Source organism: Spea bombifrons, chromosome 11 (genome assembly GCF_027358695.1).
Source record: "Spea bombifrons isolate aSpeBom1 chromosome 11, aSpeBom1.2.pri, whole genome shotgun sequence".
Classification (NCBI taxonomy): domain Eukaryota; kingdom Metazoa; phylum Chordata; class Amphibia; order Anura; family Pelobatidae; genus Spea; species Spea bombifrons.
In genome coordinates, this window is record NC_071097.1 from 31,807,820 (window position 1) to 31,833,480 (window position 25,661).

General features: G+C 41.6%; 1 protein-coding gene across 2 annotated transcripts in view; it reads left to right on the forward strand.

Moving 5' to 3' along the window:
• Window positions 1–25,077, forward strand: part of ADGRA1 (adhesion G protein-coupled receptor A1) — a 162,817-nt gene extending 137,740 nt beyond the window's left edge. For both annotated transcript variants that reach the window (XM_053449886.1, XM_053449887.1), the window contains 5 exons: window positions 73–200; window positions 7,728–7,851; window positions 15,881–16,026; window positions 22,125–22,220; window positions 23,273–25,077. In XM_053449886.1, coding sequence (XP_053305861.1) covers window positions 73–200; window positions 7,728–7,851; window positions 15,881–16,026; window positions 22,125–22,220; window positions 23,273–24,497 — 1,719 coding nt within the window. In that variant the 3' untranslated portion in view covers window positions 24,498–25,077. The remainder of the gene's footprint in view (window positions 1–72; window positions 201–7,727; window positions 7,852–15,880; window positions 16,027–22,124; window positions 22,221–23,272) is intronic.
• Window positions 25,078–25,661: the final 584 nt, after the last annotated feature.

The window sequence follows — 25,661 nt, forward strand, 5'->3', positions numbered from 1 at the left end:
CGACATGTTTCTGCAAATTGAATCCGCGGAAGCGATGATGGATCCATAATGATGTTTTACTTTCTTTGGCAGGATTTGAAGACGGTTCTGTCCCTGCAGCAGTACCCGGGGGAGTTCCTGCACCCCGTGGTTTATGCCTGCACCGCTGTGATGTTGTTGTGTCTGTTTGCTTCTATCATCACCTACATTGTGCATCACAGGTAGGGAGCCTTTTTTTAACATTACTTTCACATGTGTAATTATGCCATTTTCTAGAATTGTCTGTTAAATTGCAGCGTTGCTTCCGCGCAAGGAACAATGGTAAGGACCCGGCCCGCTGCTAGTCTTCAGTGTCTGACGCCGCTACGCCGCTGCGCGGAGATACATTATCACAAGAGATGCTCGTTGTTTTCTATTCCTAGCGTCTGATGATTGTTGACAATTTAAAAGCATACTGAATTTTTTATCACGAAACAATATTTTCATCGTCTTGGGTTCGTGTTGCCTTTTTTTTTCAGCCTAAATAAAACTTTAACGGCTGCGTTCAGGAAACTATGATTTTTTGGTTTGTTTCTGCTAAAACTGAAATATGGACATTTTTTTTTGATGAATAGAGCGTCAAAAAAAACCTTTACGAACAAAATCATGATTTATCATGATTAATAAGTAGTTATATAAGTTGCTTCATCATTAACTGTTACATCATCAATTTTTACCCCATCAAGAGGTGAAAGTCCTCGGCTTTGCATTTATACTCACTGAAAATTTTGTGGCGTATTTATGAAGCTAGAGAATTTTGTACATAAAATAATAAGTAACGGTCAGTGGAACTGCTCCATATTCAGCACATTTACCACTTTATTACTAGAGCCTGTTCTCTGTGGGGAGATATTTTACATTGTAGAGTTGAAATATATGGATATGACATCATCAACCCAAAATCAAATAGATCATTTATTATTGACTTTGTTAGAAAATAAACCAAATCCGCTAGCACATAAAGCAGAATAAGGTCATCTCATGTACTATCCTTAGACATAAAAACAATGGTGGGATCAGACAGACAGACTTTCGTCACCTTGGATCTCAGGTCCTCATACGTTTGTTAAGCATCTAGTCAAAAGCCGTAAGTGGCGGTGGGTCACACAGGCCAAGGAATTGATTGGTGCACCAAAGCAGGCAGGTGTTGGTATGCTAAAGTCCACATTGTCCATTATTATGAAGGTATCTCTACATACCGAACTCAACTGCATTTGACAGTCAAACCCAAATGGGAACACATCGACGTGCTAAAAACCAGTATTCTACTGCATTCAGCTGGGTGCTGTCTGAAAGTTCAGGTCTTGACTTGAGCTGTACTCGGCGTTAGGTTGGTAGTTGCGTTGGGCGTTTGCATGGCGGACGAATTGCTCACTATGTTTGATTTACTAAAAGTTTTGGGTCAACTCAACCCCACCCCAGAAGTCGATTAGAGTTTGTAGACTTCTTCCTCTGATTTTCACGTCGACTTTAGTTACAAGTCAAGAGAAACTCACTTGGTCAAGGGGACAGCTGAGTTGACTTTCATGAGTGGGCAAGTTCATCCATTAAAGGTCTGACTATGAGACTAAGATCCAGATCCCCCGCAGCGCTGCTCTATGAAATGCCTTTTAACCCCCTTAATGCCACTCTGCCTCCTAAAATGCCTTATAGCTCCCTATATGCCACTCTGCTCCATAATATGCCTTTTAACCCCCTAAATGCCAGAATGGCATATAGGGGTATAAGGCATTTCTGGAGGCAGAGTGGCACATAGGAGGTCAAAAGGCATATCATGGGGCACAGTGGCATATAGGGTTAAAAGGCATATCATGGGGCACAGTGGCATTTAGAGGGTTAAAAGGCATATCAAGGGGCACAGTGGCATATAGTCAGGGTCATCTTATAATCGAGCAAATACGGTATTTACTTCGGGAGGCGTTTGTTTCTTCTGAAAGAGTTAAAGAGCTCCGAGCAGGAAACATGTAAAAGCCTTTATACCTGTTTACCTCTATTTATTTATTTGTGTACATTGTTTGGCCCTTTAACTCTTTAAGTAAACATGCCTTCCGCTCCTTCATCCCACGTTTCAATCTGCCTCTGAGCGTCTCGTAGCAGACATAGGTGTACAGAAGAGGCAAGCTTTATAATTATCTTTGATCGTAAACCACAAATGCCATATTGAGGGCGGATGAGCTTTCCATCACTCGCTTCCTTGTTGCTAAGCAACCATTAAGTTACGATTTTGTGTTTTTTTTGTACCTTTTGATCGCCGTTCAGTCACTCAGTCATCCTTAGCCAGCAGACTCACTTAAAGGGTAACTGTCACCGTCAAACCTTTTCCCGTAAATACATCCATTTGGCAAAACCACCCATCGCTTACACTTGTTTTTCAGTCAGAGTAATTGTTTTGGAGATATTTGATTATTTTTTTTAACTTCTAGGAAGCTGAGGTCTACGGCAGAATCGGACACGTCAGGCATGTTCATTCAGCTTAATCAACCTGTCCGGAAGTTCTCTCCATTCCCCTTATCCTAAAAAGGCTGCCTGAACCAATCGACAGCAATCAGCAACTAAACGAAGGGAGAGAGTTCTTCATGGGCAAGAATAATCTTGAAAATCCCCAAAACAAGTAGTTAAGATAATATTGAGGATTTACAAATGATTTATGGGCTCCTTAACCCTATGTACAGCTGGCCCCACCAATCATTTCGGGGCACACATGTGAGCACACATGACAACACAAAGATGGCGAAAGCTTTCGCCCGCTGGCACTTACGCCCTCGTCCCATAGACGTTACCATGGAAACAAGCGGAAGTGTGAGGTTTCACTGGTAATTTCCGCATTTTGAAATTTTCACCAGCGCTGATCATAGTATCTCGTAAGGTGCGATTGCTGGACTATTGGCCAGAGCTGTCTTCTTCTAGACCCAAATATGCCAATTCCTTGCTATAGTATTAATTAAATACTTTGTTACCAGATTCCGCTTAGTTTTTACGGGGGAAATAGTGTCAGCCTTAATTAGCAATTCCGAACAAATGTTGAAGTTAACTGTCATAGACTTCTGTCTGAGGAGGAGACGGTGAAAGCGTTTCCTCTGGAATAAGCTACTTTTTCCCAGTGGGTATTGTTTTATTATTTCGACTTCTGCATTTATGCAAATTTTAACAAAAATTGGCAATTTCGTTAATCCGTACGAAGGTACACAAATGAAGAGGAACCCCAAACGATACAGAGAGCTCCGAAAATGTATCTTTCTTCCCACTTACTCTTACTCACACTCTCTTTTGCGCTCTCTCACATTCTTACTCACACTCTTACGCTCTCTCGTGCCCTCTGTCAGTGTCTCCCTACCTTCCCGCGTACTCTGCTTCTTCTCTTGCATCTTCTTGTTCTTCTGTCTTCTTTCTTCGTCCGCATCTCCCTGGTATCAGCTCCGTTAATCAAGCCTCTCTGAGCGTTTCCAAAAAAAAGGCCGCCGCAGACCCCCGCACACCCTATCCCCCTATTGGATGGACGGAGAGAGGCTGTTCCCATAGGGTCCGCTGTGACTCGGCCCTTTTGCGGAACTATTCCAAGAGATTAGAAACTATGCCAACAATTGCATGGTATAAAGCATTAAAATAAGTATAGTTATTTATAGTTTCTTTTTTCATGATTTTATTGAATCTGCTTTTTCTAGTTACGTTTTTCTTTTTGTATTTAACTATTTAAGTCCTGATTGCGTAATTACGAAGTACAACTTTTTAGTAGAACATTCAGCTTGATTAACTGCTTTTCCCCCCCCCACACCAATTTAAATCAGACAGTCTGACATATAACATTTGACTACATTAGAATATGCATGTTAGCTGATTGCACCTAAAATGAAAATTATCTTGTTTTTCCCATTTTTAGCCCCCTTGGCTGTCGACGATAGCATAAACAAACCTTTAAGCATCTGAGAGAGGGGGAAGGTAAATCACGTCCGCCATCACACTACATTGCGTGATACGGTGTCAGAAATGGGCAGTTTATATAACCCAAACCCTTATATTTATGTTTTTGTGGGCAGCCATAATGAGATTATCCCAAACTGCCCCACCAATGAAGAACGCCCATTAAAATACTTTGTAAACTGGGGGTGGGGAATCAGGGCAAATGCATGGGGGGTATTCTGATGAGTTCCTTTGACACTATATAACGGCTGAAGTTTCAACTTTTTCCATTTTGTTCCCAGTGTCAAAATATATTTTTTTACCATGTTACATAGTTACCAACAGTCCCAGTTTGGCCTGAGAAGTCCTGACCACCTGATTGTCAGCTGTACTGACCACACACTACATGGAGAATCTATATATTTTGTGGTTATTAGAAATAGAAAGTACCCATGAAACATCAAAGTTTTTTTTATCTAATGAACCGAAACATCGACCGCCCCAGGCAATCATGATTTTTTATAGTAAAGAAGTTTTATTCCAAGAGTCCGCTCTATCAGATCAGAAAATCTTCCCAATGGGCCCTTGATTCCCACTTTCTATATGGGCAGGACGGGGGTCCTGACTGTGTTGGCAGGTGTCAGACATCATGCCCCCTTTCCTGTCAGTCCAGGAGCTTTTCCTCAGCCACAATATACAAAAATCCTGCGTATACAATGGGAGATCTAGAGTAACTCGCATGCCCTTTCCTGAAACTGCCAAGATAGAGAGGAGATCAAGTAACCAGTCATCAGAAATTCCGAGGTTGTCAAAATGCAGCAATTCCCAAGATGAAGGATTGGCTGCAAGAGAAATATACTGACGCATCTATGGAAGCGTCCAAAACAGATATGTGGCTGGGAACAAACAGGCATCACAGCGTCATTACATCTGTCATACACTAAGGTATCCGACCGCACGGCACCCACATTATCGGAGAGAGGGAGCAGTCCCCTACACTATACATATCAATGGTGGGGTGAGAGTGCCCCTTTCCCTGGTCCTGCAAGGGGGTAAAAAGGTTAGCGCATTTTTTTTAGCCATCCCCTTGCACTTCCCCTTAGGTCCTCTTTTGTCACATCGTATCATGAAAAATATTATTTTAGAGAAAAACTTTTCCATTATAGACACCTATTTCATAAAACCCTTCGCCATAAAAGATGCAATAATGTTTTTCTTGTCTTTCCTGTTTTTTTTTTCTTCTCTCAAGACATATTTTCTCCAAGAAAATAATGAAAAATCTGCTTTGCTGATACAAAATGCCAGTTCTCATAATTATTTTCTGTTGTGTAACAATAGACGCAATGAGTCAATTTTCAGTGCGTGAGTCAGAACTGTAAGGAAACAGCAATTTGTTTTTTTTGTCACAGAAAAGATAAATAGAATTTCGCATAAACGCGGCATTCAGGTGAAATGCGTTGAAAGACGGCGTAGTGCTTATAATACATGGGCTAGACTTTCGCTTGACACTGCTGAGATGTTTTATCAACACAGGATTCCACGGCAAAAAGTGTTATTGGAAAAAAATGTGATTTGTATTTTATATATTGTGTCAGCCATGTCTCTTTTTGTCAAGACGTAATTTGGGTCTCAAAGACTAGGGTTTCCCAGTCTCGGACTTTACGACAGGGCTTGCCAAGTCCCAGGAGCCTGGTAGACAGGACTCTTCTGGCTCTTCGCTTTGTTGATATGTATGCTTGCACCTGTTCATGCTTGGTCTGGCCGGGTGAAGTCACAAACAAAATGGTTCGAGCAACTCTATCGAGAAGAGAAAGCCGCTTAATAACCCATCCTATGGTGTCTCCTCACTTGGGAGCCTCTCAAGTTTAAGTTCGCTTGCGCCATTAGGTAGGAAGAGTAATTGACATCAGTCTGATCCTGCCTGCAGTCCACTCCCAAAATGCGAGACAAATTTCCCCCACACAAGGAAACCAATCACCCCAGACATATTTCTTCAGCCACCATAGCTTTCGTCGGTAGAGTGCGGTTGGTATTCCTTTAGGCACAAGTGAGCAAGGAGGTCCATGTCTTGACTCCCATTTGGTGGACCCCAAGAGTTCCCTGAAGGGTGGAATCACATAAAAAAAAGATTTGAGAACAACTCTATCAAGAACGGATAGCCTGTCTTAGGCATAAGTGAGTAAGAAGTTGTGATTTCACCCTTGGGAGATCTCTTTGAGTCCACCCTTGCTCCACTCCTTGCTCATAGTTTTCTAGACAGCACACTTCTGTAGGATATTTTGTGCCTTGTTTCTAGTCCTCACATTTTATGTTCTGTTATTCTGTGCTGTTTGTATTGAATTTACTCCAACTTATTGAAAGACCCTCTGTCCGCTTACTTTTTACACAGCAGAGGCTGCTTTGCTACACTTTGCTGAGTGTTCCGATGTTAACATTCGGTTTAGCGTCACTAATAAGTCGTACTTTCCGGTCATTCTAAAGTGAACACGGAGAGACCCCTTGGTCCAAGAGAGGAAGAGAGAGAAAAGTGACACTGAGGAACGAGAATCCCTTGTCACTGGGTTATAGCATCAGGTAGCTGCAATATTGTATTGGGGCTTGTAAGAAAAGTTTCACCTTAAAGTAAAAACTAAATGTGGTTTATGTACAACACCCTGTTCTAAAAAGGTTAAGCGATATGTGGTTGCTGGTGATGTAGGGATATAGGAGTTAACGGCAGATAAGAGGCATTAGTCTGCCCGTTTTTCCTGATCTAGGTCCTTAATCAGTATTTGGTCTTAGAATCAGAATTTCGCTCGCTGTACTATTCTCTACCACTTCTGATGGGAGGCTGTTTCTTGTTAAAGTCAAACTTCCCTACTTTACATCTAAACCTCTGACCCTGTAGTTTTATATTATGGCCTCGTCTAATAGTTCTGCTCCTTTGAAATAAACTTCCCTCCTGTACTTTGTTAAAGTATTTAAATAGATCTTTCCTCCAAGCTGCGCATGTTGAGACTCCATAGTCTTTTCCTGATAACTGTTATTCTGCAAACTAATTACCGTATAACTAGCCCTCCTGTGAACTCCCTCCAATATGTCAATATCCTTGTCGAAGGGTTTATTGACTTTTATTCCACCCCGGAGACCAAATGTTTCAACCTTGCCAAATCTTGCCCATGGCTTTCTATATTGGCGAGCCAGCCTCTTGACGTGGCACGAGCCAAGGTGTGTCACCCTCATTGAACCACAAAGACGGATTCAGGTCTCCTATTGGACGAGATGTCATTGGTGTCCCTGTGGGGTTTACGCTGGGGCCAAAATACTAAAGCGGAAGAGATCGAGCCGCCTCTCACTTCTCTACTCTTGACGAGTCGGCTGAAACCTACTCCGCGGTGCTGCGCAGATTCATTATTTTATGCATTTTATTACCTCTAGCCTTGTATATATTATTGTAACACCTTTTAACCCCTTAAGGACAATGGGCGGTCCCTAAACCCATTGAAAACAATGCACTTTGAGCCCGTACGTGTACGGGCTTTGTCATTAAGGGGTTAACCGTCACGCACATTCCCAATCTTGTACGTGAAATAAAAAAATAACATAAACAAAACATATTTCTATAATAAAAATGAACAATGTCCTTTAGAGCTGTTCTGGAAGTCAGTTAATAGAATTTATTAGAAGCTGAGCACAGATTATCAGAAATCAAGGTCTCTAGAAGTAGCACTCATACCGAGGCGAATGCATGAGCGGTTTTTTATCATTATGTGTGCTTTTATATTAACATGTGCTGATAGCCCACTCTTAATCTGTTTCTGTTTCCGTTGCAGCGCTATTCGGATCAGCAGAAAAGGATGGCATATGCTGCTCAATTTCTGTTTTCATACAGCGCTAACTTTTGCCGTGTTTGCTGGAGGAATCAACAGAACAAATTATCCAATAATATGTCAATCCGTGAGTATTATTCCCAACCTGCTTGAAAATCACCGAATGTTACCATGTTGTCTGTGTTTCCGGTAAGCCGCTCATACGTTGGGATTGCCGTGTTCATCGGCATCCTAATGTTTGATGACGGATGTAGAGTGACCGCATGTCTTGGAATTCTCACAACTGCGCTAGGAAATCTCTTTGTAGGATAATTAATGGTCACACAAGACAAATGTTTGTGGCTGATAAATGGAATACCAATAATAACTTTCCATTGGCGTTATTAAAAGCAGCGCAGTTTGACTTGGCTGGAGTTTTCGGGTTTTATAAGTATCTGAGGTCTTGTTGCAAACATTCTACTGTTGGCAGATAGAACCTGCTCACTTCCCCCATGCCCACTAAAGGCATTGTAGGGTTAACCTGTCCCTGTGCTTATGCTAAGCCTGCCCAAAATGTACAGCTAGGGCCACCCAAAATGATCATACTTGGCAAGTCTCCGGGTTTTGCCCGGGCACTTCGGGAGAAGCGCTGCTTCTCTAACTCACCGGAAAAAAATCTTTGATTCGGGAGCGGCGTTTTGAAACTCCCCACTCATTTCCCCCTGAAACAGCACCGTGTCCCACGACATCACTAGTAATGCCCACTAACATCAGCAGAACTTCCAGGTCCGCATCCCGCAAGGAATGTTATAAAGTACCCAGGTATGATAATGATCCGCTCACCCAGAAGAGGGAACAGCTCTCCCCAGTGGTGTATTCTGTCTTAGTCGACTATGCTTAGAGCGGCAGGTCCATGGGGGGGTGACGTCAGCTCCTCTACCGCATAACAGCACAGTCCTCCACAGTTTCCTAGCCCAGGGCCGCACATGCGCAAAAGGTGGATCGCCAGCATATGACATCATATCCTAACACCCAGCATTAAAGGAAGGCGGCACTGCCCTGAGTGAGGCAAATACGCCACTGGCTGTACCCTGGGAAGTTCCTAGAGTTGTTTTGCACATCATACTAATCATTAAATACAAAACAAGGAAATGTCAAATAGTGTAAATCCATAAATATTTATTATCAGGCACAATATCACTGACATTTAAAAACACCCCCTCGGGGACACAACACACATTGATAGTCCCAGAACACGGAAGAACTCCTTCATCTAAACTCGTAGTAATTGTAATAAAGCAAAGGGAACAGACCTCTCACGATATATATATATATTTATATATATGATACGCCCTTCTATCCTACACGGTGAGCCCAAGGCTGGGTCAAAGATCTTTTTATGCGTAATTAGTTGCTGTATCCTTCCCTGGGGTTAGGCCTCGGTGTCCTTTTCAGCCTGCCCTGCGTCTGGCGGGTTCATAAACCAGCATTAGATGTGTCGCGGCCTCATGCATTAATAGCTCCCTGCTTTAATTATAGTTTGGCTGAGCTCATTTTGACTGGAATTCCATTATTATTAAAATATAGCTTCTCGTGAATGAGAAGGAATACTCCCTTTTTGTTTTTTTTTCTTTCTCTGTGATAGACATTCCTCCCGAGAGCCCTAGCATCAGTAGGACAGTCTCGATTTTCAGGCACTTTCCAGCTGTTCTGAGTAGCTGCTTTTGCCTGACAGTCGGGGAACACTAGCGGCAGATTACGTGTATATGGGGGCCCGATGGAATTCAATAGATGGGGAATGACTGTTCCTTTAAGTGAAAACAGGACATTATATACCAATATAATAATTACAAAAAGGGAATTTCTTCAATGAGAGACGGCTCCCTTTTAATAATATGCTTATGACAAACATAACACACCTTTAAATCTCTGACCAATGATCCTATCAATATATATATATATATATTGTTCATTTTAATGGCTACAGAAAGTTTTTTTCAGTAAAGATGGAAAATGTCATTGTCGAAAATAGGCCCTTCAGAGACTCCGTAATATTAGTCTGTTGTCCACCGGTCCAACTCGTTTGTATACCGCTCTAACATGAACATTCACATATGTTAGTTGCAGCCACACCCCCAAAATAATTCAGCCCAATCAGCATTCAAGGTAATTTGAAGCTCTCAGAAAGCAATTAGGGGCAGTTGTAACGAGGGGAGCTCACAACATTAGGTGGCCCAACATGTAATAAATTAGAGTACCGTACTTACCGGCGTATTACACGCACCGGCGTATAACACGCACCCTCGCCGGAACCGGAAGTGCGGGAGACGCGGCTGCAGATCGTGCAGCACAGAAAGTTATCGGCGTATAACACACAGGTAGGGTTTAAACTTATTTTTTTAGATATAAAAGTGCGTGTTTTCTCACCAGAAACCCATTACTATTATCTTCAAGCTTCCAGACAAGAAGAAATAACCAGGACAACGTCGAAACGAGAAGAACAGATTCCTTTTGTAGTTTGACGAGCCGAGCTCGGGACGGGCAGTATACGATCAAAATAACCAAACCAGGCATAATACAAATAATGATAATTTCACCGCTATAGGTCAACGGCACAAACAATGCTACTTATTATATAGAATTTGCAGGCGGACCTGTAGATCGTGGCCGTGCTTATGTGAAGACCTTCTAAAAAAAAAAAGGAGTCAGAAGGCCACAAGCTGGTTGAAGAGGAAGAAGACAGACAGTGATAGATGTGATGTAAAGAACCTTATTGGAAGATTTCTGTGTAGAAACAAATTACTTTTGACGTGCAAAAAACCCTTTTCACCCTATTTCAAGCAACGAAAAATAAGACCAAGGGGGTCATGTCTAGCCTTTGGAAAAAAAACCCATCTTTATTTATACATCTTCTGCCGGGTACGTAATACTGTGTTGAAGCAAACAAAAGAACGATTCCATGCCATCGCGTCGAGCTTTTAAAATAAGTAGATTTTGGAATTGAGGGCATGTTCTAACGCGTCCTCGGAAACGCACCGCGGTGTCCAAAATTGCTGTTTTCTATAACATATTCCATGCGACAGTTTGGAAACAACTCAAGTTATTGTAATATTCATTTCAGCCTTTTTTTTGCCCAGAAAACAGCAATATGTATCTGTTGTTGTTTTTCTGTACATACCAGTTATACAAAAAAAAAGAAGATTATCTCTGTGTATGAAAGATTATATTATCTGAAAAGGGAATTGTTTGGAAAGAACAGCTGGGTAGTGCGCAAAGTGGAAATTATATTCCATTCCGCTTTGCAATTGTTGCTTTTTCTATGTACTGGGGTGGTTGCTATGGATATGTGGTTCTTTTTTTTTTTTTTTTTACGAAAACCATGCGTTCCTTTTATGGATGACATTTCAAGTAACAGCGATTTTACAGAATGTACATTCCTATAGGCGATTAAATCCACGATATTATTTTGTTGGATTTCAGTGAAACATCCCCGACGTGCCAGTTGTCCCGTGACGACCGACGTACATCTGGTCCAGTCCTGGGGCAAATCGTGACGCCAAAAAAAAATATTTTGTTGCATAAAATTATCCAGAAATATCTATTTTCGGGGTTCAGTGAGTATTTAGTTGTAAAAATTGAGGTTCGCTCCATGAGAAGGGTTATTGACATAAAATGGATACATTTTTATGCAAATACGTTGGTCCGATGTGATAAGTATCAGGAACATCTGATGTAAAGTCAGTATGGATGCTCCCCTCGTTTCGGTTATCCATACCTGGACCTACAGTATGTCAGGACATCTGGCAAAGGCAGAACCAGATTCCCAAGATCCCAAGATCTTCTAGAGACCCAAACCCTAGCAAATAATTAAATAATGGGCAAGATAACCAATGGAAGAAGGCACCATCAACGTGTCCCTTTGGGCCTTCAGGAGGACCACCTAACTAGGACATGGCTTGATAGAACGTTGAAAATCATACATTTGTTTAGCAGAACCTCCATTGGGTGTAAAACAATGACAAAAACATTCCGTTCCGCTGCGCTCATGGTTAATTCAGCACATTTTGCTATTCGTTGTTTGTCCTTTAAATCCGTCTTAGAGCTAAAAAATTTATAGCGAAACCAGGATGACACAATACATTTATTTTGAGCCGTCCGCTCGCTTTAGGTAAAGAACGGTCTCGTCCTGTCACGTTGGCTTTCTGTCAGTTCAGCGCACAAACCCTAATAGTACGCAGTTTCTCTTCTTATACATTAGGCGATGTGGCTGAAAGTTACAGAATAAATATCTACGGTTTACAAATAAAATGAAATCTGATTTATTATCCTTATTTATTTCCCAAACGGAAACATTTTATGAAACACAACCTTATTTTATGCAGTCGGATGAATTTGTAAAATGAAAAAAAAAAAGGTACATGTTGGATGAAATTCTAATTGCTGTTTCCATAGCGACAGCTAACAATTACCCTCTGAGCACGAATGTTGGCATCCTATCGTCAGTGATATTTTGATTTTTACATTAATAGCCTTCATAACAGGTATGAAAGCATAGCAAGGTTTGAGCAAGTGATGGCTTCTCGTGCCAAACGCCACAGTCCTGGTCCTGTCTGCAGTGCAGGTTCCTCCGTGTTGACCTGAAAATGTCGATGGGCAAAGTTTGCCTCCTACTGTGACGTTTTGGGTTAGGATGACCTAACTAGAGATGCGTGATTTATAAATCTGAAATAATACAAACAAAAATGTATGGATAAAAAGTATATAAGCAAACATAGAAGTTGATGGGGGATAAGACCCATTTGGACCTAGTCTGCCCATTTTTACCTGCAACCTTAATCAGCTGTTGTTCTCATCTTAGATTCAGGAGCCGTATGCCTATCCCGTGCATGTTTAATCCCCTCGCTGTATTACCCTCTACCATGTCTGCAATAAATAACCTTCACTCCTTTACTTTGTTTAATCCCATTTATATATTTTAATCTTATTATCACATCCCTCTCTTTCCTCTCTCCTCCAAGCTATATACATTTATTTATACACTATATGGACAAACGTATGGGGACACAGTTTAGGGAAGACTCTTTTCTATTCCAGAATGACTGTGTCTCAGCACATAAAGCAAGCTCCATGAATACATGGTGGGATGATTTCGGTGCGGAAGAATTTGACCGGCCAAACACAGAGCCCCGACCTCCACCCCATTCAACACCTTCGGGATAAACTGGAACGGAGATTGCGAGCCAGGCCTTCTCACCCCAACACCAGCGCCTGACCTCATAAACGCTCTACTGGATGAACAGGCAAAAATTCCTACAGAAACTCCCCAAAATCTTGTGGAAAGCCTTCCCAGAAGAGCGGGGGCCGTTATGGCTGCAAATGGTGGACCAACTTAACATTAATGTCTATGTATTTAGAATGTGATGTCATCAAAGTCCCTGTTGGTGTAATGGTCAGGTGTCCCAATACTTTTGTCCACATAGTGTGTATTGATATTGCTTACTCTTTCTTGATAAAAGGCGTCCTTAAATTATATGAGAATACTAGAATAGGAGATACAGAAAGACATGCAGAGGAAGAGTTCTCCTCATTAGGGTACAAAGACCCCTTCATCAGACCCATTCCAACCAGATATTATTTACAAATTACTATAATCAGTGATTTCAAATAATCTTGATAAGATCTTTGTTTGATAAAGTGAATGAATCTGTCCGTAATACCGAGTTCCTTTCATAACAAAGAAACATAGAACCTAATGGAAAGTCTAGATTTGTCCTGAGGGTTATGGCAGCTGATTGTTGGGTGAGAAGCCTCCAGGCAATGGATGGAGGGGCACTTAGCTCAATTTGCTTAGATTCCCCCTGTTTCAGCCTATAACGCACCCATCCAACACACACTTAACCCCTTAGTGACCTTGACATTAGGAAGATGTAAGTCCACAGATACGTAGTTCACCAATTACCCCACAGCCAAACCTAGCGGAACATCTCAACTCAGACCATCTTCTCTTCTGAACATTCGGGACCAGCCATCAGGATTTTATTGTTATGCGAAAGGATTAATAGCTGCTGTGTTTATTTGAGCACTTAACCCCTTGGGTGCCTAGAAATAAATCTAGATATCTTCTAAAGAAGGTGCTCCTTAGATTTTAAGGGGAACCTTCTCCTTTAGCTCGTATTAATGCCGATGGACGTAATGAGACATGACCTACTTCATGCACTAAAGAAAGGTTAATTGGAGCATAGACTTGGCTCTAGAATAATCTTGCTAAGCATCTGGACCTGTCTCATCGAGTCGTCTTTAAGGCATGGCTGACTGTCAGGATTCCTCGGTTTTGTCTCTTGTAATTGTTGAGGTCATAGGACGGTTTTATCTCCATTTCATAGGCATACACATTTTTTTTAGCATTTAAATTGCACCGTTCAATAAATCCAGACCCATTTTATTAAAACCCAGGCATGTGAGCTCTAATAGTCCCCTAGAGATGTGAATATATTAATAAAACATGTTTTTTTTGAAAGAAATATGTAGTATATTTTAAAACTAAATTCAGAGTTTTCATCTTCTGCTTTCTCTTATTCTGACATTTAAAATAACAAATTAATTTAATTTATTCTAGTTTAAGAAAAAGACAAATAATAAACCCAAATATGTATGAACGGAAAATACAGTAGATGTCATTATTTAGACAATTTAATATGTATAATTAAAATTAAGACAAAATATACAGTATTGTTTAATAATATTTACATTTATTTGTATAGCGCCAGCATATTCCGTAGCGCTGTTACAAAAGGTTCAGTCAAATAGTTAATAACATCACACACAATGACAAACCTGTACAAAAGGAGAAGAGGGCCCTGCTCCAAGGAGCTTACAATCTAGTCAGCAGTTGAGGGGGAGGGGAAGCAGTAGGAGAGGACTGCTTGGTTGGGGATGAGTTGGTCGAGTCCGGATCATCCGCAGAGGTTGCTGGTCAGTCACATGGCTTGATTAAGATGCTGGCTGAGAGTGTTAGGAAGAAAGGTTCTATGCTTCTGGAAAAAGATGGGGACATAGCGTTGGGTACATCATGGATGACCAACCCCCACACGGAAATAACTCTTTAGTTGGACGTCAAGCTTTGGTCTATCCATATTTTCCTTGTGGTTGCTTAATTTCAGTCTGTGGTCATGTGACACAAAGAGAGGCCGTTGATTGGATCACAAACTATGTGTCCGCAGCAGCAGAAAACACTTCTTAACCCCTTAATGACAAAGCCCCGTACATTGTCCTTAAGGGGCTAAAACTTCCTGAGCCTTTTGTTCCATGTGATGAAAACATATCGATGATAGTAAACTTATCAAAACTGTTAATGAGGCCAATACTTCTAATAGCACCAATGGGTTAAAAATATATGTTCAGGTTTCAGTGGGTCTGTCTGTACCCACAAGATTGACTCTTTTTTATGTACAGTTTTATCAACTGTTTGTTATGATTTATAAATGACAACAAGTCAAGATTAAGTACTAATTGGGTCTACTATACTGCAACGTTTCCACAGTGGTTATCGTTTGATGAAGTCCAACACGCTGGCCCATCCGTTTTCACTTTACTGGCTCATAAATGGGGTCAATTAGCTAAATGAGTTGTTGTTCCTTTCCATGCCACCCGGGTTAGTGGCATGACCAGTAACAACTTTGATATTAAAAAAAGTCAACGTGGAGAAAATTCATTAAGGAGCCAACGGAAGTTGAGTTTGAGTTGACACAAAAAAATATTCAGTTTAAAAAGAAGAAAGACCTCCATTTTTTTCTTACAAAATATCTTGTATTGTGAAAAATATGGCATTTATTGTGTAATTGTAAATCATTTTACAGGTGTTTTTAGATATTTGATGAGACATCTGCCCCTTTTTATATCTATAAATTTACATATGTATCCTAAAATCACAGTCTGTACAAAAAGCCCATTTCAAGTGGTTAACAAGTCAACTGGCGATGTCGTGTTCTAAAAAGGTTGGGACACCCTGTTGCTGTTTGCTTACCACCCCTTGGTTGTATATTGAGTGAGAACGTTAAGGTGCCACTTTTCCTAGTGGTAATAAGAAGTCCTGACCTCATATAACTTCATAACCCCACCACCCTTTGGGTTTGTAACCTTTGTCCCAGTTGCCTGCCATCTTCTCCTTTTTATTTCAGGTCGGAATCCTGTTACATTACTCTAGTCTATGTACGGTGTTATGGATCGGAGTGACTGCAAGGAACATCTATAAGCAAGTGACAAAAAAACCTCAGCAGTGTCCAACTAGTGACCAACCTCAATTTCCAAAGCAGCCAATGCTCAGGTATGGAAATGACTTTATATAATCTTGTTACCTTTTTAATTCAATCCGATACCAGTTGCTAGCACTCACAGAGCTGACTCAACTCAACTAGATTTTCTCCTCTTCCGCAATTGATCTACAAATTTACCTTTTCTTGTTGAGTTTTCTTGGAGGTAAAAAAAAAACGCTTGTTTCGGAAGTTACAATTCTGAAAAAAAATAAGTAATGAAGATAATATAAAGATGGTAACATTAAAAATAATAGGAAGATTATTATATTTTTCATATTGTAACGTGCATTCTGTTTGTCTATTTACAGGTTTTTTTTACATAATGTTCTACCATTGTTGTATGTGTTCTTAATATCTATAATTTTGTAATTCTATGAAAGACGCTAAAATATATATAAAAAAAACTAGACTTAGAGAACTATTAGCATACCTGAGAACTTTATGGCTCTGGCAACCTGGAGCGCCCCATGGGGAGGTTCCAGGGGGTCCCCCTGACATCGAGGACGTTTTTAGCTGACACGTCACTGGTTAAGGGGTTAAATGGGTGGGGAGTGGGGTGTGTTGGAACGCCGCCCCCGGAGATTTCCTGTGCTGACCCGGAGAAGCAGTCCATCGTCAGGAGCCAAGGCTTGAGCTTAACTTAACCCTGGCTCAGTTTGGCCTTGATCCATCACCAACCTCAACATCCTAACTGTCTTACATGACCAAGTCATTATGTTTTAATGGTGACAATTTGATGACCAATGTACCAGAAAACCAAAAAGGTCCCACATAATATGCAACGAGTAGGAAATGTGTCGCATACGAGTGGACACTCACTCTCATCCCACCTTCCTTCTTAGAAGGTAAATTATTATGTAGGACACATTCTATAAGAATTTGATTTCCGGAGATTTCTTTTTTTTTTTTGTACATTTTATACATAGCAATCATTGAGCAAAGCTGTGATATCAACTATCTCTAGATCCGGTAATCAACCCATAACAGGAACAAAACTTCTCATCAAGACTTCCAGGATCCAATCCGGCATTATCTGCGAGCTCCTCTAACCCAGAGGTTGATTGCAAGCCCTGAAAGCGTTTGTAGATTGAGTTTTATCGGCTGCTGTAAAATGTAATCATTAAGGTACGCTCGGCTTTCAGTGGCTTCGACCCAAATACGTTTTATTCTCGGTGAAGTGGGGAGCAGTGCACAGAATTTCCTGTAGTTCTGTCGAGACCCACTATAGGGATTATGGGTAATGTTATAAAATGTGAAGGGACGGTCTAATGTCCCCTACAGCTCGCTATAGAAGAGTGCACATTAAAGTACTCTGAGTAACCCTAACCCTGAGTGAGCTCTTTAATACCCTTTCTTCCAAAATAAAAAATATTTTAAAAAAATAAAGACCTTCTCATCTGCATTCTTCCTCCATGGCCCCACATTTCTTGCCACTGATCGTCTGTTTAAGGGGGTGTCAATCGGTGGCAGGAAAGTGCTTCCATCGAAATCAATGGAAGCGCTCTCCTGTCAACGATCGACAGCTTAAGCAGCCAATCAGTGGCAAGAAAATGTTTCTGATTGAAATTAATGGGATGACGTTACAGATGCACATTGGGTTCTAAAAAGACCCCCGCACATAGCGTTCAGCAGAGCCAGCACAGGGCATTTAGTTGGGGGGGTGGGGGTAGAAAGGGGCAAATGCATTTGGAGAGATTCTGCAGAATCCCCCCACTGACCCCTCACAAACAAATTCTTCGCCACATTTCATCAACTCCATTGTCTCTTCCAGAGGTGCAAGCAACAGAATTCTGTTGAATAAAATAATAATAATAATAATAATAATAATAATGTGCTTATTAATAATAAGATATTGTTTAATAATTTTTTTATCTTTTAGAATTTTATTAGAGCTGATATATATATATATATGCATCTTAAGTTAAAATGCGGTATATTTCAACAAATATGAGAAGTACGGATGACATACTGTTCTTGCCAGAGTTGCTTCAGTATCTGTTCTTGAGTTTTTATTAAACTGCGCTCCCTTAGGGGCTGAAAAGAAGCAGTAATTAAACAGTTCAAATACAGTTAATTATTTTCTCGCACCATTTATCTGAATTATGACGGTAAACTGCAGAGCCTCTTTAGTTGAGAAATCCTTGTGAATCCACAGCGCTCGGTTCAAAAGTTAATAAAGTGTTTATCTCTGGAGAAACCGGGGATTGCAATAATTGATCTGCTCGTGGCTTTATCTCGTGGACCCAGTCTCTACAAGGTCCTTGCTCTCGGTTTCTGTAGAAATACTTGGATTTTATTCACGGGTCAAAGAAGCCCTGGGTAAGCGGGCAAACAGCAATCAATCATATCACAAAGTGCCTGCGTGTCTAGAAGCCAATGACTTCCACGGGATTTCAGCGGCTGCTCCTTATTTTGCAGAGCGAATATTGTGGGTTTTTGTTTCCTTCACCACTTTTATGATATCATTAAAATATTCTATAATATGTTCAAAATGTTCAATATAATAAGGAGGAGCGCTTAGAAATAGGTTTCTAGTGCCTTGGGCAAACATTGTTTCTCCTGCTTGCTTTTTTCCTTCTTCTAATATCTTCTTCATGATCAGCCTGATAGGCAGCTGCCTATTTTATCTATAAGCCAGGGCCAGCTCAGAAATGGGGTGAGTTTTATCCGATGCATGGATACGGAGTCCCCCGGGTGAAGTGCTGCTTCCCTGGGTCTCTGGGTCACTTTCCTCTTTCTTAGGGGCGGGAAGCATTGGTTTGCCCCTCCCCACATATGCTTAGTCCAACCCCTCCATGAGACCACTCCCCAGAATAAGAAAAGCTAGCCTCCCTTGAGGAGCACTTAGATATGCATTTGGAACTCCTGTATTCTCATGTAACTCTCCAGAATTACATTACATGATACATTTAATTTCACAATATCACCCCTGGTTCTGGGCTTCCTGACAACCTGCAGATCTGATGCCGAAACAGGTAGTTTTTAGGATCTTGGAGAAACTAATATTTACGACCAGGAGCACCTGGGATTTAAATACGAGCCCTAGTATTATCACATGATCTGTATTTATTTCATACATAACATATAATTAGATTTATAGACCTGAATGGCTATTTTTGAAGCTCACACATTATACATTTTTTACTATGCAAATGCCCTATTTTCAGCTTTTGCCTTTCACTGAAAATACATGCAAATTCCAACCTTTTTGTAACAGTGACAATAAAAGTAAGGCTTGTGAAATAGTTGCTGAATTTAAGATCCGACATTGAATTTTATGCGCAATCTGTTCTTATTTGTAAGTTCTAGATTTGGTTCTGGAAGGCATTGTGACCTTTTTTGCTTAAATTGATTACTTGTTACCTATTGTACTGCGCTTCAGAATATGATGGCGCTATATAAAAAAATGAATAATATCAGCTCGAATATATTGTATTAGTTGGTTAGTATCTGTGTTCTCATATTATTTGGAAAATAATTATTTATTATTATTATTATTATTATTACTATTATTTAAGGCCAATGACAAAACTACCAGCATAAACTGCATTACATCGCTGTTAACCCTTTAGTACCAGCTGAGTAAGCTAACGAGCCAATGAGGTTAATTTATAAGGTGTCGCAGGTGGGAACGATGCAATAAAAATCTGAAAGTATAAATAGTTTTATAACAGACTTTTCGAGAATGCAACAGACACAAGAAAAACATGACTTATTACCTAAAATACGCGCAGAGTTTTGGGGCTAAAAAGCAACATTAGTTGCCACATCGTGATTTTAGGCATTGCTTCCATCGTCCACTTGCCGTGTGTTTATAGATCATATCGAGTGTCCGGTTTTTGTAGAACTGCTGAATCTAGGCTATAAAGATAAAAAAGTATTAATCTACTGAATCTCAGATAGTGCAGTTTAACCGGCTCCCCGATAAATAAGAGACCGGCTCCGTTACCTGGAACTGTTACAATTGCTTTTATAATCGTTTGTCGTGGCGTGCTAACTCTGTGCAAAAGTAACAATCTGTAATCTGCCTTATGTCAGCTTGACCAGACTAGAACGATACATTGAACTATACATTATACAGGGCCAGCTCAGCCCTTTTTGTTGGAGAAACTTACCAGCGTCGGCCCTTCATGAATAGTGAGTTAAGAGTCTTAAAACCACAACTCTCCTGCAAACTCTCTCTTTAATGAATAAGCCACCATAAGTCATGCTGAGTGCCATAGTCGGGCCGCTCTTCTCTTGTCATTGAGTCACCTAAATGCCATAAACCAGGTAGACTAAGAATGTGGGGAGTTACGTGATTTCATCTAGACTAGGGGTTCAGAGGCTTAGATGGAAATTTTACTGAGAGGGTGGTAGATAAATGGATCAGCCTCCCAGAAGAAGTGGTAGCGATTCATACAGCGAGGAGATTTAAACACGCATGGGTTAGACATACGGCTCCTGAATCTAAGACGAGACCAACGACTGATTAAGGTTTCAGTCTCTACAGCAGGAAAAATGGGCGACTGGACGGGGGGCCGGATGGGCCTGATCTGACCTTTTCAAGTATGGCCATGCGGGGGGGGGGGGGGCGGAATATGATTTTTGGGTAGAAGATTAGAATCAGTGTAACAAAAATGACATTTCATGCATTACTCAGAATCGCAGAACATTTTAAGGATTGTTGAACAAAAATGTAGAGAGCGATAAGGCAAAGGGTGAAAAGCCAATTAGCATTTAGATAGATGAATGAAGAACCCGTTTCTGAGATTATTACAGGTATTCCAGCTGCCAGCGAGATCACCGCTAAAAAGTGATTAGTTTATACAGCACAAAGACAGCGATCATAATTAACCCCTTAATGACAAAGCCCGTACGTGTACGGACTCAAAATGCATTGTTTTCAATGGGTTTAGGGACCGCCCATTGTCCTTAAGGGGTTAATGAATTATGCTAGCAGATAATTACATGGCCAAGATTTTTTTCCCCTAGATATGAATATATTTTCGCTCCTCCTGGAGCAAAATGGTGAGATTAGACTTTTAGTGAATATAAATGTAACTAAATTTTTATTTCTTAAATTATTATTATTATCGCTATTATTTATTGTTTTATAAAGCGCCATTATATTCCGCTGCGCTGTCCAATGGGCAGACAGGACATAACAAGCAGAGCATCAAATAACAACTTAGATTTACCGAAACAAAAGGTGAAGGGAAGTAACGAGAATCACAGTGAACGGGTCATTTACAGTAAAAAGTATGTAAAAAGCAGATAAATCCAAAAAAGACAAGTCTTTAGCAAAAACTAGCAGTTTACCCCGGATTCTCTTAAACCAGGTTCAATAGACATTCAGTGGACTTCCAGCTTCGCATGGCAATTAGATGTATTATAAGGAACTTTAACTTTACTGAGAGAGTTGTAAATAAGTGGAAGGACCTCCCAGCAGAAGTGGTAAGAGGTTAATACAGAGAGGGCATACCTGGGAAGTCTTGAATCTAAGACGAGACCAACGACCGATTAAAGTGAGTGTTTACAGCAGGAAAAACGGGCGACTAGATGGGGCCGAATGGGTCTTATCAGCCATCTGATTCTATGCTTCGGTGTTTCGGGTCACAGTGTGGTGAGGTTATAATGGAAATTGTGGGTCACCAAGAGCCTGATACATTTAGGCCCCCATGCACCCAGAAACTGGGGTGCCCCTTAGGGTCATGTAACACTCGTTAGACACCCCTGTTCACCCGCATAGGGTGGGCTTGTTCAGAAGCCAAAGTTTTATATGTTAAAGTCATTTCATATTTGTACGAGACAGGAGAAGGCTTATACACCCCAAAAGCCTAGCAATGACCCCTTGTACACGCCAAGACATCTAAACTTTGGAATTATATATATATATATATATATATATATATATATATATATATATATTACCGGTATTTAATATTTAATGAAATGATGTGATTTTCCACTAAATGGGGTTTATAGGTGAGAAAAATTCTCAGTATATTTTATTTCTGCTGGCGTGCAATGTTCTGTTTAGGTTGCCCGTTTCCCGGAGTTTGCAACAATAAATGTAATATTATTAATTATTATTATTATGAATAATATTCTCTAATTCTGTTTGCAGGTTCTATCTGATAAGCGGAGGGGTTCCCTTCATTATATGTGGAATAACCGCTGCTACAAACATGAAACATTACGGGAACGAAGGCAACGCAGCATAGTAAGTAGATTTTTTTTTTAATAATCAAAATATAGAATGCAAAGTTTGCATTTTTTATGTTTATTTTGCTTTAAAAAATACACTTGCGGCTCTGAGAATATATTTTCTAAAAAGCTTATAAGATTTCAGCAATGCTAATGAATGCCAGCGCGGTGCCCCTTATTTCCCTTGGGTGCTGCCTTAGGGGTGACCCAGAACATTGCCCCCCCGGGCCGCCCCCTCTAAGCCGCCATCGCTGACTGCTGAGCGACGGGATACGACGCCACATCCGGGGGCTCCGTCTCTGAAGGACACGCAGCTCCGGCTACCGCATACTATAGAGGCTGTATGGGTTAGACGCAGTCCTCCATTGCGTAAAAGGGCCGGTTGGGGAGATCAGAGAGGAGGAGCGGCACACCGGGGGGCCAGATCACCCCCAATACACCTAGAATCATAGAAAATATACTAAAGGCCCATGGTGTCATTAATAGAGGTGGGCATCCAACGAGAGTATTTGCTCCAGGTCTACGCGATTGTCTCCGATGAATCATATGACCCATTGTTGGAGGCTTGGCGTGGACGCCCCGTTGGCACAAGCTTCGGCGGATACGGGCATCACATAGAACCGTTTGGAAAAGGCTTTGGTTTTTTTAATGGTCGCAGGCGATGGATGATATTTTGGAAGGACTTCTCCCCCCCCGGCTGTATCCCTTCTGTGTTGTTAATGTGAAATGTGTTTATGTTCGTAAGATCTGGGCAATTTGGGAGCACGGAGCGAGCTGGCAGGAGCTGCTCTCTGCTGAAAGTTGCCAGAATACCCCTGGCAAGAGACTATAAATACTAAATATAGAAAAGGACAAGGACCGTGCCTCCCCTGCATGTCTCCTAACAGTTACAAGTTAGAAAACTGAACGTTCTAATACAAGGAACGTTAACGGGAGGTTGATACTCCTCATATAGGATAGGGTCAACACAAAAAGGGAACGATTGCATAGGGGCTGAGTGACGAAAGACAGTTCATTAAATTATATTCAATTATATTTTAATTTGCTTTTTGTATTCCATCTCCGCAGCTGCTGGATGGCCTGGGAGCCGAGTCTCGGAGCGTTCTACGGCCCCGTTGCGTTCATCGTGCTCGTCACCTGCGTATACTTTCTGTGCACCTACGTTCAGCTGAAACGCCACCCCGAACGCAAGTACGAACTGAAGGAGCGGACGGAGGAGCAGCAGCAGAGGTTGTCGGGCGTGGAAATGGGTCACAGCCATATCACCGATGTTGGGCCAGTTTCCCAGGCGACTTGCTCGATGATTTCGTCTTCTCTGTTGGAAAACGAACATTCGTTTAAAGCCCAGCTGCGGGCCGCTGCTTTCACTCTCTTCCTATTTACCGCCACGTGGACTTTCGGCGCCCTGGCAGTGTCTCAAGACCAGTTCCTGGATATGATATTCAGCTGCCTGTACGGAGCCTTTTGCGTAACCCTTGGGCTCTTCACCTTGATCCACCACTGTGCCAAGCGAGATGACGTTTGGCACTGCTGGTGGTCCTGCTGCCCGTCGAAAAGAAATGCCTACGCCGTGCCGGCCAACGCGCGCCAAAAGGTCAACATCAACGGCGACGCTCAGGTGCACACAACCTGCATTCAAGACTCACCGTGTCCTAATAAGTCCCCCATGTACAACCACCCACCGGTGGGCCACTGCAAGCTTACCAACTTGCAAGCTGTTCAGAACCACGTCAACTGCCTTTCGCCGGTCACACCGTGTTGTGCAAAGATTCACTGTGAACAACTGATGGAAGATGACACTCACGTCCACGTGCACAACGAAAGTGCGTTCAGACCCAACATGCATGTGCACAGGTGCCTGAAAAGCAGAACTAAACCCCGTTACTTCAGTCGCCACCGGTCCGCGGCGGAGAGGGAGTACGCGTACCACATTCCTTCTAGCATTGACGGTAGCATCCACAGCTCACACACAGACAGCCCGCACAGCACCCACGAGGGCCAGACGGGCCACCGAAGGGGCTGCTGCGCCGGTGGCGATCCTTACCCTACAATCAACCAACCGGAAAGCAGCGACGCCAGTACCGCCATATTTAGTTGCGGCAAAATGCCAGAAAGTGACGCTGTGCATCATACGACTCACTTTGAAATGCATGCGCGGAGACAGTCATACCCGTTCAACACCACGAATCCTAGCGGTATACTGAAAGGGAACATGCACGAAGCCATGATCTATAGCTCGGACAGTACAGGAAACATTAAAACCGGCCCGTGGAAAAATGAAACTACTGTGTAGTTCATCGATTTGTTCCATTTGTCTATCCACGCTGATAAACATGCGCTGTGTTTTTAATTTCACCCGTTAAATGTTTGTACGGCACACCATTACATTGTAACGTTGTAAAACGCTTGGCTCTGTATTTTTTTATGCAAAGAAATTTACGAAATAGAAAAACATGGCAACTGTACGGATACATTGCAGAGGATTAATAACTTTACTTGTTTTGCAAAGGACCGCGCAATTGATCAAAGAGGCAATATCCCGATTCGTTTCAATCATTGTTGTTCTTCTTTCGTTTTGTTTTATTTGTCTGATAAACCCCTTTGCACTTCTAAAACAAATAGATATGGGGCAGTTGCGATACATGGGTGGTGTTTCAGGGATAGGTAACCTCTGACACTCCAGATGTAGCAGAATAAACCTTTCGTGATCCCGCGCTCTCCGGTTCCTCCGATGTTGAGCCATCTGAGATGGACTGTGCCGTGAAGAACGACGGTAAGGGGACCAATCCTAAGAAAAACATTGGACCGTGATCAGTTTACAGCTCGATATATTTATGAAAATAAATCAATGCAGCCAGCATTTCTTCTATTGATTTCTGACCTTCGATGAGCGTCTGTACGCATTCTACAAGACTGATAAGATTCCGTTAGTCTTCTGTGTTTGGTCTGCTGTGTTCTAATTCTAATATTGTAGTATAGCTGTGTGCCTTCACCTGACTCACCAAGTGCGGAGAAGTGAGAGTCAGCTCAAACTCATACTCATGTTAAGTAGTTCGGTCCTTCGCAAACATCCAAATTGGTTTGGCATGACCCACCTTTGTCCTTGTCCACTTGCTTGTAGTCCTCATGATTACATTACCCTTTATTTATTGAGCTCCAGCAGATTCTGTAGCGTTATAGAGTAGAGGTTTCCTATCCCTGAATCTTACCCGAAACGTTTACGCACGTTATTAAGTAGTATGAATTCCACAAATTATCCACTAAATATAAGAATAAATGTACGGCCCCCCCTCCCGTGATCTACTGTTACCCCAATGAAGTGATATTGCCTCCGATCGCCCCGTGAACTCCAGACCCTTGTCTTGTCCGTTTAATGTTCTCGTTCCGATGTTGGAGAGAATGGGGAGCAGCCGTTCTCCTTTCACAGCGGCAGGCGGTGTCATACTGGTTGTACTTT